Here is a 16,375-nt window from a genome sequence, read left to right as displayed (position 1 = left end):
TTCGCTTGATTAAATTCAAGACTAATTTTGAAAATTTTTTACATTATCTCGTCCTTGAGTGGTTTTTGGCTGATCTCTGTCTATGAAGTTTTTTTATTGCGTGTACATGCATATTTCAGAGAAATTGAAAACGATTTCGATCTAGATCGCGATATTTGTCCTTACAATTTCTCCTGTCTTGAAATTCGCTACAAGTTTTGAAAACGTCTCAACTAAATAAATTTTTTCCCTTTGCCTGTTGATTTGTATAGCTCTTCTGACTTCTGAGCTCAAGGACCTCTCTGCTTTTTGAAGAACAAAAATTTTTTCTGTTTGTCATTTGTTTATGAAGCGTGATGTTGCATGGACAAGCATATGTCTGAACTAATGAAGACAGCCATAACTGAATCAGGTTTCGAACATGTGGTTTTTTGTATCTGTATTGTCTTCGCTTGATAAAATTCAAGACTACTTTTGAAAATTTCTTATATTATCTCGTCCTTGAGTGGTTTTTGGCTGATCTCTGTCTATGAAGTTTTTTATTGCGTGTACATGCATATTTCAGAGAAATTGAAAACGATTTCGATCTAGATCGCTATAATTGTCCTTGCAATTTCTCCTGTCTTGAAATTCGCTACAAATTTTGAAAACGTCTCAACTAAATAAATTTTTTCCCTTTGTCTGTTGATTTTTATAGCTCTTCTGACTTCTGAGCTCAAGGTCCTCTCTGCTTTTTGAAGAACAAAAATTTTTTCTTTTTGTCATTTGTTTATGAAGCGTGATGTTGCATGGACAAGCATATGTCTGAACTAATGAAGACACCCATAACTGAATCAGGTTTCGAACATGTGGTTTTTTATATCTGTATTGTCTTCGCTTGATAAAATTCAAGACTAATTTTGAAAATTTCTTATATTATCTCGTCCTTGAGTGGTTTTTGGCTGATCTCTGTCTATGAAGTTTTTTATTGCGTGTACATGCATATTTCAGAGAAATTGAAAACGATTTCGATCTAGATCGCTATAATTGTCCTTCCAATTTCTCCTGTCTTGAAATTCGCTAGAAATTTTGAAAACGTCTCAACTAAATAAATTTTTTCCTTTTGTCTGTTGATTTTTATAGCTCTTTTGACTTCTGAGCTCAGGGTCCTCTCTGCTTTTTGAAGAACAAAAATTTGTTTCTGTTTGTCATTTGTTTATGAAGCGTGATGTTGCATGGACAAGCATATGTCTGAACTAATGAAGACACCCATAACTGAATCAGGTTTCGAACATATGATTCTTCATATCTGTATTGTCTTCGCTTGAGGAAATTCAAGACTAATTTTAAAAGTTCCTAAGTTTATCTCGTCCTTCTGTGGTTTTTGGCTGATCTTTGTCTATGAAGTTTATTATTGCGTATACATGCTTAATTCACAATTTCTCCTGGCTTGAATTTCGTTTCAAAATTGAAAACGTCTCAATCTAAATTAAATTGTTCACTTTGTACGTTGAATTTTATCTCAATTTTGATTCAGCTGACGTTCCCTATAATTTTTGACGAACACAAACTGTTTTTGTTTGTCATTTGTTTATGAAACGTGATGTTGCATGGATAAGCACATGTCTGAACTAATGAAGGCACCCATAACTGAATCAGGTTTCGAACATGATTTTTGATGTCTGTATTGTCTTCGCTTGATGAACTTCATTACTTTAATTTCATAATTTCCTAATTCATCTCGTCTTTGTGATGTTTTTTTTTGGCTGATCTCGACGATTTCGACCTAGATTGTTTTTTTTTTCGTCTTTACAATTTTTCCTGGCTTGAATTTCGCTATTAAATTGAAAACGTCTCAATCTAAATTAATTTCTTCCCTTTGTCTGTTGAATTTAGTCTCATTTTCGAATCAGCTTACACTTCTCGATAATTTTTGGCGAAAACAAACTGTTATTGTTTGTCATTTGTTTATGAAGCGTGATGTTGCATGGACAAGCATATGTCTGAACTAATGAAGACACCCATAACTGAATCAGGTTTCGAACATATGATTTTTGATGTCTGTATTGTCTTCGCTTGATGAACTTCATTACTTTAATTTCATAATTTCCTAATTCATCTCGTCCTTGTGATGTTTTTTTGTGGCTGATCTCGACGATTTCGACCTAGATTGTTTTTTTTTCGTCTTTACAATTTTTCATGGCTTGAATTTCGCTACAAACATTGAAAACGTCTCAATCTAAAATAATTTCTTCCCTTTGTCTGTTGAATTTCATCTCAATTTCGAATCAGCTTACAATTCTCGATAATTTTTGCTGAACACAAACTGTTTTTGTTTGTCATTTTTTTATGAAACGTGATGTTGCATGGACAAGCATATGTCTGAACTAATGAAGACACCCATAACTGAATCAGGTTTCGAACATGTGATTTTTTACATCTGTATTGTCTTGCTTGATAAAAATCAAGACTAATTTTGAAAATTTCTTATATTATCTCGTCCTTGAGTGGTTTTTGGCTGATATCTGTCTATGAAGTTTGCTATTGCGTGTACATACATATTTCAGAGAAATTGAAAACGATTTTGATCTAGATCGCGATATTTGTCCTTGCAATTTCTCCTGTCTTGAAATTCGCTACAAATTTTGAAAACGTCTCAACTAAATAAATTTTTTCCTTTTCTTTTGATTTTTATAGCTCTTCTGACTTCTGAGCTCAAGGTCATCTCTGCTTTTTGAAGAACAAAAATTGTTTCTGTTTGTCATTTGTTTATGAAGCGTGATGTTGCATGGACAAGCATATGTCTGAACTAATGAAGACACCCATAACTGAATCAGTTTCCGAAAATGTAATTCTTCATATCTGTATTGTCTTCGCTTAAGGAAATTCAAGACTAATTTTGAAATTTTCTTAATTTATCTAGTCCTCGTTGTTTTTGGCTGATATTTGTCTATGAAGTCTGTTATTGCGTGTAAATGCATGTTTCAGAAATTTTGAAAACGATTTCAATCTAGATCGTCAGATTCGTCCTTACAATTTCTCCTGTCTAGCGAATATAAAGCCGAGAAAAATTCTAAACGTCCTAATCTAAGTCACTTTCTTACCTTTTCTGTTGAATTTTATATCAATTTTGAATTAGCGTACACTTCTCTATAATTTTTGACGAACAAGGGAATTATTTACCCTCAGGGAAGTTGGACTGACTGTTTGATAACGCCTTCAAAGGAAGCTATTGCAAACCCTTGTTTTTTGAGTTTGATATCTTCTTGGAACACATAATTTGTTTTTGTCTGTCTTTTGTTTATGAAGCGTGATGTTGCATGGACAAGCATATGGACGTCGTACAACAGAAAAGCGTCCATATCTACAAGCTCTACAAAATCACTTGTGAAGGCTTGCTATGACATTGACTGAGAAATCAGAAATAATTGAAAACCTGTAGATTTTTTTTGAAACTTTCTACTTAAACTTAGATACCAGTAAAATAACATATTTGAAAGACTGCTATGATGTCCTATTTTTTCCGAGTGTTTTTGGACTGAGTGAGTTTGATAATACTTCAATTAATTATTTGGCTTATAATTTTTCAATGTTTGGTTTAACAGAGAGACTTAGAAAAGATTTTACGGCGGTGGTGACGGTAAAGCATAGCTACAGGCTCAGATAATTAACCTTGGTTAGGCTTCTAGCAACCATCCTTGTAGAAAGAAGTGTGAGAATCTCATAATGTGACCTTTTTTCCACTTCCCCTACATAATAAAAACTTCCATTTTCTTTGCACATCATTATGGTTGAATGCGTGATTTCTTGCTACAAGAAAGCGTTAGGAACAGATGTGTTAGTAATCATTAAGTTCTTATTAAGGGATGGGGCTTAATGGTAATCGGAAAGAGCCTATTTTATAGTTTTGCTTCCATGATGACAGTTTCTGCTGCAATTGAGAAACAATCAATCTGTGATGTGTTAAGTTGGAGGTGGGAAGCAAATGAGTTGTTCAAACACTCTGCAATTAGACTGTTGACCTTCTCATCGAAACAATATTTGACAACTACAATAAATAAACACTCTCGAGAAGTTATTGCTGGGCGAGAAAAAGTTCTTTTTTAGTGCAAGTCTCACAGAGACCTAATATATCCCGACAAAGCTCACCCGATATAAAAGGTTTAACAGTAGATCGATTATCTAACAAAAATTTGTTGGCGAGAACTTCTTTTTGGTTGAAATATCTCGGAGGTTCGAAGTTTGCCGAGAAAGCTCAATCAAAATACTAAACTGTCTTCGATATGAAGACCAAAAAATTCCTTAAAGTTTATCCAAATCAACTGATTTTCTTAGTTTCCCTTAGTCTGATTGAATTTTACTATGGAATTGTGGGCGCCCAAAATTCGGTGAGTTTAATCAAACTGAAGTTGGAACAGGTAGGTGCAAATAAGTGCGGAAACTGATGCCTCTATCACAAAAGCGGTGAGTAAATAAAATCGGAAGATCTCTCGGCCTATTTCCCCCTACAGCAAGAAAAGGGGGGGGGAGGGTTCGTTCCTAGTTACAAAATGTAACTTCTTTTTTGACGTGATCTATTCATTTCTGAAAAGTAATGATGTCCTGAACTCAATTGTAAAAAAAAACAGGTTTTAGCCGTGCACGATTTAAAAATTATTAGTTTTTATATTTTAACGCGCGATAATTTTGTGCTATTTACGCAAAAGCGGCAATTTACTATGTAAAAAATTTTAACAAGTAAAATTGAAAAAAAATCAGAATGTAATTTTTAAGACACTGAAGTCAATCCATGGGCTGATTTAGGGCAGGGTACGCCCCCCGTTCACGGATTCGACCCACTCACCAAACAAAGTGTCCCGGCTTTGCCATTATTTTATCCCTTCTCGGGCGACAAGCCTCAATGTTTTCTAAACGCGCCTAAAATATTTGAAGTGGAGAGCTAGCCGAGTATTTGGTCTATATTTTCCACCAAGTGCCTTTTTTGACAGTTTTTTCAAAATTCGTCAAATTCTCCGTTTATCGTGCTCTGGGAGTGCTCGGAAAGAAAGTTAATTTGGTCGACCTAAAAAAAAGTTAACCAAATTTTCGAAATTTTAATTTCTCTGAAAATTTGCGTTCGCTTCTCGAGAAAATCCTAGATCCGCCCTGAGTCGATCGCTTAAATTTGATGAACGAAGTGAATTTTTTCTAACCTTCATAATTTGATTTTATGTAAGGAGAAAATCATTAGAATTTTTAAGCTCTTGTCGAGTTTTCAGGCTGCCGGCTTAAACTTTGAATTTCTCTAAGTCACAATGAAGATCAATAACCAAATGTTAGGAAATTACGCTCTCCAACAAAGACTATGTGCAAATGGCTTAAAACATAATACTTATCTTTTAATTTGAAAACGGATTGTGTTTTTATATTAACCATTGCAATGAGTAATTTACATTATGATTCAGTTTGCTCAAATAAGCTGGGGTGATCGGAAAAGTAACTATGGTAAAATATTTGGAATTTTAAAGAGCTTCTAAAGGTTATTCGTATTCTATGAAAAGTTGATTTTATGAATATATATTTTATTAAACTTCACATGTAATGAAGGCGTCCCTCATGCGCGTAGGACCGAATGCGTGAAAGTTTTATCAGGCAGTCAGGATTCATCATTCATAAGATCGAATGAGATAAGCGAAGAAACTATGTATATTTAAGGGGCATTGATTGGTTCAGATATTTCGCGCTTCGGGCCATCGCGCATGAGAATAGCCCTCCATTTTTTGGCTAATGTTTTTGCGGCAAAATTAAGGTCTCTTCGGTTATACCCCCCCCCCCCCCCCTAATTGATGAAAAATAGAAGTGAAAAATTTTATTATAAAATTAAACTGATGTGACTCAATTATGCAGAGGCTGATATCTCGAGCGTTAATTCAAGCGAGAAAATTGAGGCATTGCCACATTCATTATAGCAGAAGTCAGGTTAGGGTACAAGTGTGATAGAAGAGCCCCAAGAAACTAACCGGTTCGCTAATGTAAATAGAGTGCCTCAAAAATTATACAACTTAGAACTGATGATGTCAATTAAAGTATCGATTAGGTTTGCGCGAATTAGGCAGGTTAATTACGTTTGAGAACAAGTTTTGAGTTAGTTAATTGCTGTATTTACCTCAAGGTAATGTAATTTGGGACCCCTCTATCACACTTGTACCCAGGTTAGAAATGAACTGGTTTATCCATCCAAGTTTCCCCTTTTCGCTACAATCGAAATCAAGGAATCAGCAGTACAATATCCCCTCGCCCCAAAATCGATTTAGGGGTGAGAAAACAAGACTGCTCGTATCAGGGCGAAGCCCTGAATGTTCCGACTGCCTTTTAAGGTATTATGGAGCAGTAATAACATTAAAAATTAAATGTCTTTAAAAAAAATGAAAAATTTTTTTTCTCTAAAATTTGAAATTTTTTATGAAAATCATCCCCCCACACGCCATATAAAATAGAAAAAGATAGATTTCGCTCCTTGTAACAAATCAATTAAGGCAATAAGCTTCTTTCAACCAATTTGGAACGATTTCTGAGACGGATTAACTCTCCGCTTACGCGTTAATAGCGCGAAATATATCGCGCGTTAATTGTCCCAAATTGGCCAAAATGGCAATCTTTAAACGCCCATAACTTTACGAAAAATGATCACAGGTGAAATATCTTTTCAAATTTGAGCTCAGGGCAACAATATCTTTTGAATGATATAGAAAAATTCCGTCAAAAATGGCTAGTTAAAAAGTCGAAATTTGTCTGAAGAAAAAAAAACCCACCCCGAGCACAAATATAAAAAAAGATAGATTTCGCTCCTTGTAACAAATCAATTAAGGCAATAAACTTCTTTCAACCAATTTGGAACGATTTCTGAGACGGATTAACTCTCCGCTTACGCGTTAATAGCGCGAAATATATCGCGCGTTAATTGTCCCAAATTGGCCACAATGGCAATCTTTAAACCCCCATAACTTTACGAAAAATGATCACAGGTGAAATATCTTTTCAAATTTGAGCTCAGGGCAACAATATCTTTTGAATGATTTAAAAAAAAATTCCGTCAAAAATGGCTAGTTAAAAAGTCGAAATTTGTCTGAAGAAAAAAAAACCCACCCCGAGCACAAATATTCCGTTACTTTCGTACCGAAAGTCGGAACAATAAGCATTTTTCAGGAAACAACTTTGAGAATAGCCTAGATTTTTACAAATATAACAGTTTTAATAGAGAAAATTGATTGAAAATACATTTAGGTCATTAACAGCATTCATATGCAATCCCACATAATCGTTATGGAAACCAATTTTTTAAGCGTTTTTTCCGAAATGCATAGATTATACATATTGAATTTTTAGAATTAATACATAATTGGGAGAACGTTCTACGGTAGGTCACTTAGGGAGAGACAGATTGTACTGTTGATCCAATTAAATTGTAGTATTATAAAGTGTTTTTCCTCGAACTACAAATTATCAAATTAAATCGAAGAAAAATAAATTGATTTTCAGCAAGATAAAGAAGTTCTCTGTCGTTCTGCAAATTAACCGAGTTTTTTTTCGGTCTCGATCTTGTGTTGGAATGATAAGCAACGTCGAAAGTTAACCTTAATAAAAAGATTTTCCATATGATTGTCTCAGTGGTCTAAAGTACTTAAAATGCGGGAGTCGAAATTTACCTGGATTGGACATATATATGGCAGAAAAGCGTTTTTCAGTGCGTGGGAGGGTTCTAAATTGGCCATGTGAGCAACCAACCCATGGAGTGAAAATAGTTTTCTTAGTCTACGTGGGTTGGTTGCGCACATGGGCCAGTTTTTGGCTCAAATTGGGCCTTAAATTAATCAGAATTGATCCGTAGTTGCGAGGCTCCCCCTAAAGTTTGAACCCTCCCACGCACTGAAAAACGTTTTTTTTGCCATAAATATGTCCAATCCAGATAAGTTTTGACCCCGAATCTTAAATTATTCAGACCACTGAGACAATCAGTTTGAAAATCATTTTTCTAAGGTTAATTTTTGACGTAGCTCATCAATCCAACGCAAAATCGAGACTGAAAACAAATTAGGTTAATTTGCAGAACGACAGAGAACTTCTTATCATGCTGAAAATCAATTTATTTTTCTTCGATTTCTTAAGATAATTTGTAGTTCGAAGAAAAATACTTTACAATACTACACTTTAATTGAATCAACAGTGCAATCTCCTTCCCCCTAAGGGTGCTTCCGTTCCAATATTTCCACCTCAAAACTCTAAATCGAACTTGGCTATTTAGATTAATTTTGATTGCTTTGAATGCAAAATTTGGCCGACAGAAGAAAAAGCCGAATAATTTCAAGTTGGCTGAAAAATTTTTATGGTCAGTCTTTAAAAAAAGCTGTTAATTAAAGACTTTTGATAACTCAAATAGGACAAAAATAATTTTGGCTAACGAATTGAGGCTAATTGAAAAATCTGTTTCAGTTGAAAAATTTTGCTTTTTGTTTTGCGCAAATTACTCATTACTGATTGGCTGAAAATTGAACAATTTGTTCCAGAAACCACGTGAACTTTATTCCTCTCAACCAGACTGTGGGACAGTTTGTTCGCTTGGTCCCAAAAAAATTCTTGAGCATTAAACTTGGCATGAAATTTTATTATTTGCGTTAGAAGATGCAGTTTTTTTGCCTTTGAGCTCTGCAGTTTTTTTGCCTTTGAAAATGCCCCTGCTCAAGTTCGGAGAGTGGATATTCTAAGGTATGTGGGGGGATGGGGTCTACAAAGAAGCGAATTTTTGTTGCACGAGGGGAGATAGAACTGTGAAAGTTTTTCTAGTTTAAGTTGAAAAGTCAGTGAAATTGAATTTTTACCACGGTCACAGTAATATCGCCGTTCATGTGAATGTTCAAGACGCAAAGAGAAACGTTAAAACTTGTATCAAAAAAGTTTTGCGGTTAAAACAATCTGAAGTAGAGATGCTGCACAATAATTCGAAATAGACAATCTTCAGAAGCTATTTTACCCAAAAGTTTGCTGTGCATTTCAGCCGATTGGGCCCATTTGTCCATCAGGTGTGTCAAGTACCGGGAGCGGGTGTGTGTGTAACCGAAATGTCACATTTGTCAAGGTTAGTAATTTCTACTTGAACCAAACCAGGTGACTTTTGAATTTCTGGTCATCAGAGGCAAGGTTTGGGCACAATGCAATACAACGTTGATAAAATCCATTTTGAATCCTCTTGCTTAATATTTGAATCTTTGCTTTTTAGGTCAAAAATAGTTTCAAGTTGTTTGATGTTAACAACTATGAAATTGAAGTTTCTTAGCTTCAGCTAATATGCTACTCTTCATGGTTGTTTTTACAGGGAGAGATGGGCTATCCTGGACCAAGGGGACCCATGGGATTTCCAGGAGAGAGAGGCCCGGAAGGTGCCAGAGGAGGCGCAGGGGTCAAAGTTAGTTTAGTTGAATGTTGCAACAATTATGTTGATTTTTTTCTGAGAGCCATAATATGATCGTTGTTTCAATTCTATTTAATTGGTTTCGAGAGAACTGTAAAGTTCTAAAACGTCAATAATATTTGAACAGTTAAATCTTGGTTTTTTTGAGGCTGTCTAGTCACATACGACTTATTGTTCCGATCAGCGCAGGTTCCAATCCATTGTCGAGAAAGTGAGAAACGCGGTCTTAAACTTTTGTTTTCATCCCAATTTTTGCGAGAGGTGATAAAATTGGGAATCATTGCTTAGGGTGTCAGGTGGCTCAACTAAAATTTGTATCTGAAAAGAAGTTGATTTTTATTGCAAAGATGTCTGAGATCCAAAATTCGGTTCTATTTGCTCGGCAATTGGTGATGTTTGTCTTGTTCATAGTCTGATTTTCCATACTTATTTAATTGCAAGAGTATAAATCGGTTACTTAGGTGATATTGTTCCAATCACCTTTGAAGGGGTGAATTGAACAAACTGTGGTGTTTGGGCTGGCTGCGTGGATCTATAAATGGTTGCCTTGAGATATAATGAATGCAATTGGTTGTTTCAGGGTCACAAAGGCGGAAAAGGAGATCTTGGACCAAAAGGATATCGCGTGAGTTTCATCGTGAAAATTAAAGGATTGATTGTTAGGTTCTTCTGCAAAAAGTTACAACCAAACTTGGTTTGTCAAAATCAATTAAATCATTTTTTGCTCGAATTGATTCTTACCTATTGTAATTTTTTGGTTGCTACTTATCAGTTTGGCTTCATCAGCAGCAAGTACAAGATGTCAATTCTCGTAATTCAAAATTATTCCAGGGCATGACAGGAAAAGAGGGAACTCCGGGACCTAGAGGATATCCAGGGCTTCCGGGATCCAGGGGTGCCAAAGGTGACAATGGTGTGACAGGATGTCCAGGAACCAAAGGAGATCGAGGCATTCCTGGAATGTCAAGTACTGCCTTCAGTATCCCTGGACCACAGGGACCCATCGGACCGAAAGGTGAACCGGGACAAAGTCTTGGATCCTGCGGATCTCTGAAAGGGGAAAAGGGGCTTCAAGGAGTTCCAGGAATTCCAGTAAGTGACTATTGCTAATCGTTTGACCTGTTATATAGATGATCTTAGCACAACGTTTTCTATAATTTGTTGTGTGATTAAATGATAAACTGTCTGTGTTTAGGGAGCTCCAGGGTTCCAGGGACTGCGAGGCATCGACGGACTTCCCGGACTGCCTGGTCAGATGGTATGAAATTGGATCAATATGAATTTTCAAATATTTATTTTTAAAAATAAAATATGATCATTGTAGTCTACTATCTTTCTCATCATGTTTACTTTAGTAATTAAAACACGTCATGATTCAGGAAAGCACTTCTTGGTCATGATTTTCCGGATGATTTTGTAAAGTACAAAATATTGCCTCATAACTTGAGTTATTGCACGAGGAAAATGGCGAGATTATAACTTTTAGCCGAAAGTTATGAGCATTATTTCCTCAGTACTGTTTTATTTTGACGATTTTGTCTAGGGCATGAAGGGGGACAGGGGAAGTGTTGGATTCCCTGGACAGAAGGGCATGTCAATTGTGGGTACCAAAGGAGACAAGGTCAGTAACAGTTCACATAAGCTCAGTTCACACTATATTAGCTTAGCTTTTTTTAGGAATCATTTATGATTACACAAGCAGGCTAGCGAGCGTAGTATCATATGACTAAATTCACTTTTTACAATGCATTTTGCAAATAAAACGGCTCATTTGGTTGCTTTTTATGCTGGCATAGCTGTGACAAAAATAGCATCTTTTGTATCTGCTGTATTGGTCGCTTATGTTAGACGATCGTCAAGCGACCATGGCTCAGATGCGAAGACGCGAGACTCTTAATCTCCAGGTCGATGGTTTGATGATTCCGGCAGAGGCGAATTTAAGCCCCTCACTACCCAAAGAGTCCCCATTTTTCCCTTTTGTACTATATTATGACATCCATTTTGTGCCCACCAACCCGAAAATTAAACGTGCTCCCGAGGAAAGAGCACGTTTGAGTGATTTTGAAGGAAAGAGCCAAAAAAACATCTGTGGGTTAAAAATTCCAAAAAGAGCTCCAAACACATCTATTTGGCCTGTTTGATCAAAAATTGGGTCTGAAGAACGTTTTTGGACAGCTCTAATAAATCAATTTCCTCAACTTAATGGAAGATCGAAAACATTTTCTTTAGCTCCACCCTTAGTTTTGAACGCGTTGATGTAATATCTTGAAGTTAAGACGCTTTTGCTTTTTCCCCACTTTAAATTTCAATTTTGAAAAACAACTTAAACCTTGTCAAAATGCAATGGCATGGTGAATAATGTCATAAACTTGGTATGATGAACAAAACAACAATTGTGAACAGATTTGGCCTTCTTCAAGTAACTTACATCGTGATATCACGCATTTAGCCATTATAACAAGTAAAAGCAACTATGAAAATGAAAAATTTGAAATATGGGGTGGGGTGAAAAAGAGCCGAAATATCTATAAAATGATTGAGTAAAATCAAATTATTTAGTTTTTTTTCTGTTGCATTTAGTCACAAATTGTAATCACTTAGTTTGGCTCTTATCATGCTGAAAGTTTTCTTGATTAATAAAGGAAAATCAGAAACAAACCACTGGATTTTGTTGCTAATTTTTTGAGAAAACCTAAAAATATCGTTCAAATCGAAGTCGCAACTTTCTGTGGAGAAAATATTAATATCATGTTATAATCCTATAAACTTGAATGCTTTGATTCTTTGTTGTTTTCTGGTAAATGAAAAATTGATTGATATTTGTCTTCTATAATATTGCAATATCGAGGCTTCTCTTTTTTCTATCTACTGTCTTCGGAAGGTGATTATTGTTCAGACCAATAAAAATGGAGAGGAACTTTATATTCGGGTGTTTTAGTTTTTGACGTTTGTTTTTTCTTTCTACGCAAAATCAGGCACCACAAATTATCATCGGAATGGGTCGACTAGTATATCATGCTAAAGCCCTTTTAGTCGTGATTCGAACGACTTTAAAAAGATTCAAACAGTTGTCCGAGTGTCGACAAAAACTGGTTTGAAATTTCCGAATTTTGTTCAATGTCGAGCGGATAAAAGGAATGCGCAGGCAATAGAAGGGTAGGCCGTGAAACTTTATTTTTACTCCAGTCGATTTTTTCAGCGCCAATTATTAACTTCAAAAAATCAAAAAAGTGTCTGGAATTAAATTGAAAAAGTTTAAGAATGTTTTATTGATTTTTAAATATCTTTGTTTTGTTTTTCTAATCATTTTTCTGTTCTCCAATTTGCATATTTTACTATGGCTGTCGAATAGGCCTAAGTTCTGGGCTTTCACTCAGTTCCTTTTTATCACACCACGCACAGAAACCGACACTAGTTTGAGAAAAATTTTTGATGTAGTTTTTTTTAAGACTATGGTCAGAACATTCTCTCCTACTTGCCCAGCAACCGGGTCTTTTTACTTATTCCGCCCAAACTTCATAATTTTGTAATATTCAATGTATAAATGCTGAGACAAAATACTCATAGCACTGATTGATTTGCTTAATACTAATGCGATCACTTTATTTTTCAGCCGACTTCTAACAAGGCCGAATTTTGAGCAGATACGAAAGTGGTCAACTTCTTCCCTGGATCTGTTTTCTGTGTTTCTAACCTTGTTAAAACTCTGGAGCGTATTTTGAATTATTTTTGAGTTATTTACCAAGCATTCTTCATTTTAGGTCAATTCGGCTTATTTTTTTCGACTTAACTTGTGAACAAAACATTTTGAGATGATATTGAAATTTGATTGGCTAATTCTAGCCAATCAGATTGAAGCAAAATAATTTCAGTTCAAGATATTGAAATATTGAGCTTTATGCGGAATAATTAAAAAGACCTCAGTAACCGTCTATCCTTTTTCTCTTATCATTTCAAATTTTCATGACATTTTACGCAACCCATGATTTGGTTGCTTTGTGCCTCCAAGGTGCTACAATTTTCAGTTCGCGATAAAATTCTTTTTCCATCGACAGTTTTTTTGGTGCTACCAGTGTTTTTGATTAGGTACAATGTTGATTTAAGTTAAGTTTTATTCTCTTTAATATAAGAAATGCGAGCCCTATAATTGCTTCAAGGCAGAAAATGATCTTACACAAGTTGTTTTATTTTTCACTTGGTCACTTGTGCAACTGAAAAGAGCTCGTGCGAATATATTGATTTGTGATTTAGCAGTTATATGCCTTGGAGTATTTTGTTGCTCACAAAAACGCATTCAAACATGTAGTATACTTAAAATTTCCACGTCAATACAACAAGAAATAGAAAAGCAATTCCACGGCTGACAATCAATTGAATAGTTGAATGAAATCTTATTACATGCTCGAATTCAGTTCTTTCTGAGCACATAAATAAACATTCCCGTTAGGATTTGATATAACCGTTAGGCTAGGTATTGATAAAGTTGGATACATAATACTAAACAGGTCTACTGCCCAAATTGACCTTAATGGAATTCGAACATGAAATCATGCAGTAGTTAATGAAATGCTTTAATTCAAGTCAGTGGGGTTGCGCATGTAATTTTCGAGAAGGGGGTGGTGTATTGGAAAATTCGGGGGGGGGGGGGGGGGGGGGGATTTTTTGTCGAAAAAGGGGGCAATTTTTGGAAGGTTTTGACCAATATAGACCAACTTTAGTGTTGATCGAAGGAAAATTGATGTCGTAAATTAGTACCCAAGAGCCCTTTGGAAAAAATTGGCTATCAGAATTTAGGCCGGTAGTTTTGCAAGTTTTCTCGAAATGAGATAATAATATTGCTTTGGGAGAGTTCGCTGAGGTGTGGAAACAAGGCTCTTATCTACGATTTTCCCTAACCACCCACTCTCCTCGAGAAAATTCTAGATCCTCCCCTGGTGTCTGTCAGCACTTCACAATTTTGATTACATTAAACGAAGATTTGTTTCCCGAAAAAAAATATTGCATCAGTTCGGTTTTCGATTTAAGCTACAGTCGACAAAGAGGTTAAACTGAAGTAAATTAGTGTTAGTTTAAACTCTTCTTGCAGAATGGCCTCGACATTTCGGTCCTAGAAAACTGTCCACTTGAAATTAAAATCTTTATCTTCTTTGCCATATTGAATCATATTTTTATTGCCCATTTTAGTGTTTAAGGTTAAACAGCGGGAGAATTTCAACAATGATAGACTGAAGTACATTTTAACTGCAAGAATCGTTCGAAAGAAAGAAAAGAAGAAAGAAAGAAATTTTTCAATTTGGTAATTGCACGGAAAGTCTCGAGTCAGGATGAAATTCTGAACGATTTTATAGGCTCTTAAACTCTTGAAAATTACTTTTACTAACATAAAACAGCGATGTGCCTTTTTTCTGCTTAAAGCAGTTTTTTTTTAGAAAAATGGGCCGTTTTTTAGACATTCTTTCTTGAGCTTTAGTTGCATATGTAACTTGCCCTTTTTTAAAAAAGTTCAGGGCTAAATATTAGCGTTATTTTAAATCAATCAAATAGACCCAAAAAACGATACCTCATATTTTAAAAATAGTACGAAAATTGCACCATGTTATCTCTAGAAATTTTTAAGCAATTACTGTCTTCGAAAAAATTAGGTACCACGATTAATAATCGGAATGGGTCGAGTGATATATCATATTAAAGTCTTTTCATTCGTGATTGATTCAAACGACATTAAAAATATAGACCAAAAAATTTTTTTTTATTTTTAGTCTAAATTAAAGCGAGCTTGCATGTAATTTTATTCTAGTTAAGTTAGTTTTTGATTTCTTATTGCCATTTTGAGAATCAAAAGTTCGAAAAAATTTTTCAAAATATTTCGAAAATTATGGATTTTTATTTGATTTTTTGTTTGTTTTTCTAGTCTTTTACTACAAAACTCTGGTCCAATTTAACTGTTTTCTTAGTATGAATGTCGAATATACCTAAATTACAGTTTTTCGTTCAGATCATTTTATCACACCACGCAGAAAAACAAAACTAATTTGAAAAAAAAAAACATTTTTTTTTCGTATTTAGAATATGGTCTGAATATTCTGTGATACTTGCCCAGTAACCGTCTATCCTCGTTTTCTTGTCTTTTGTATTTCCTCACAACTCAGGAAAATTTGATCGGAAAACTTTTTCACGGAAGCTTCTTCGCAATAAAATTTTTCTAAAAAAAATCTTTTCGTAGTGCAAAAAGAAACATTTTTTTGAATTTTTAATTTTTTATAGGTTTTGTTTGTTAGTTTTATTTTACAGACATTTGCTGTCGATTATGCTTAATTTACTGACTTTCCACTCGGCTATAGTTATTTTATCACACCACGCACAAGAAACGACACTAACTTAAAAAACTTTGTAATGCCAAGAAATTTTTCGTAGTTCGTTATGTGTATGGTTGGAACATTCTGACATTCTGTGCTACTTGCACAGCAACCTGCTATCCTTGTTCTGTCGCCTGTTGACAAAATTTTCAATTTAGTTTAAATTTTCTTGTTTTTTTTGTCCGGATACTATTTATCAGCACTACAAATTGGTGTAGCCAAACAAAAAGAGTGAAATGAAAGTTGTGACTGAGTGGGTAAGGTACTTATCTCTCAACATGAAGGTGGTCTGTTTGTAAAGCTGTAAAAGCCAAAATAAAATTGCACAGTTGTTAAAATGAAAACTCTTGGTCGGCAGATCTGAGTTCGAATCTCGTAATATTAGAAGTCTTGGTATTTTGAAGTTGTTTTTCTTTCAAGGCATTTTCTAACTTTTCTGGCATTTTTACCGTTTTTGAGTGCTCTTTTTGCCGTTTTCCGTTTGTGTTCGCAAAGTTTCGCGACACCTTTGTGTAACAAGGACCATAGGTGACAGGCTTACCTGTCCTAGATGTAGAAGAGTTAAGATCTAATTATCATAACCTTTAACACAGATTGTTTTTACCTTTGCTTCTAT

At 34.9% G+C, this 16,375-nt stretch overlaps 1 protein-coding gene across 1 annotated transcript in view; it reads left to right on the top strand.

Moving 5' to 3' along the window:
* Positions 1-4,022: 4,022 nt before the first annotated feature.
* Positions 4,023-16,375, top strand: part of LOC134854865 (collagen alpha-2(IV) chain-like) — a 62,544-nt gene continuing 50,191 nt past the window's right edge. Inside the window, exons 1-7 of the mRNA XM_063871224.1 lie at positions 4,023-4,346; positions 8,990-9,070; positions 9,308-9,397; positions 9,984-10,028; positions 10,235-10,495; positions 10,599-10,661; positions 10,947-11,024. Coding sequence (XP_063727294.1) covers positions 4,242-4,346; positions 8,990-9,070; positions 9,308-9,397; positions 9,984-10,028; positions 10,235-10,495; positions 10,599-10,661; positions 10,947-11,024 — 723 coding nt within the window. The 5' untranslated portion in view covers positions 4,023-4,241. The remainder of the gene's footprint in view (positions 4,347-8,989; positions 9,071-9,307; positions 9,398-9,983; positions 10,029-10,234; positions 10,496-10,598; positions 10,662-10,946; positions 11,025-16,375) is intronic.

This window comes from Symsagittifera roscoffensis, chromosome 9 (assembly GCF_963678635.1).
Source record: "Symsagittifera roscoffensis chromosome 9, txSymRosc1.1, whole genome shotgun sequence".
In the NCBI taxonomy this organism is placed as follows: domain Eukaryota; kingdom Metazoa; phylum Xenacoelomorpha; order Acoela; family Convolutidae; genus Symsagittifera; species Symsagittifera roscoffensis.
This window is presented reverse-complemented; position numbering and strand designations above follow the sequence as displayed.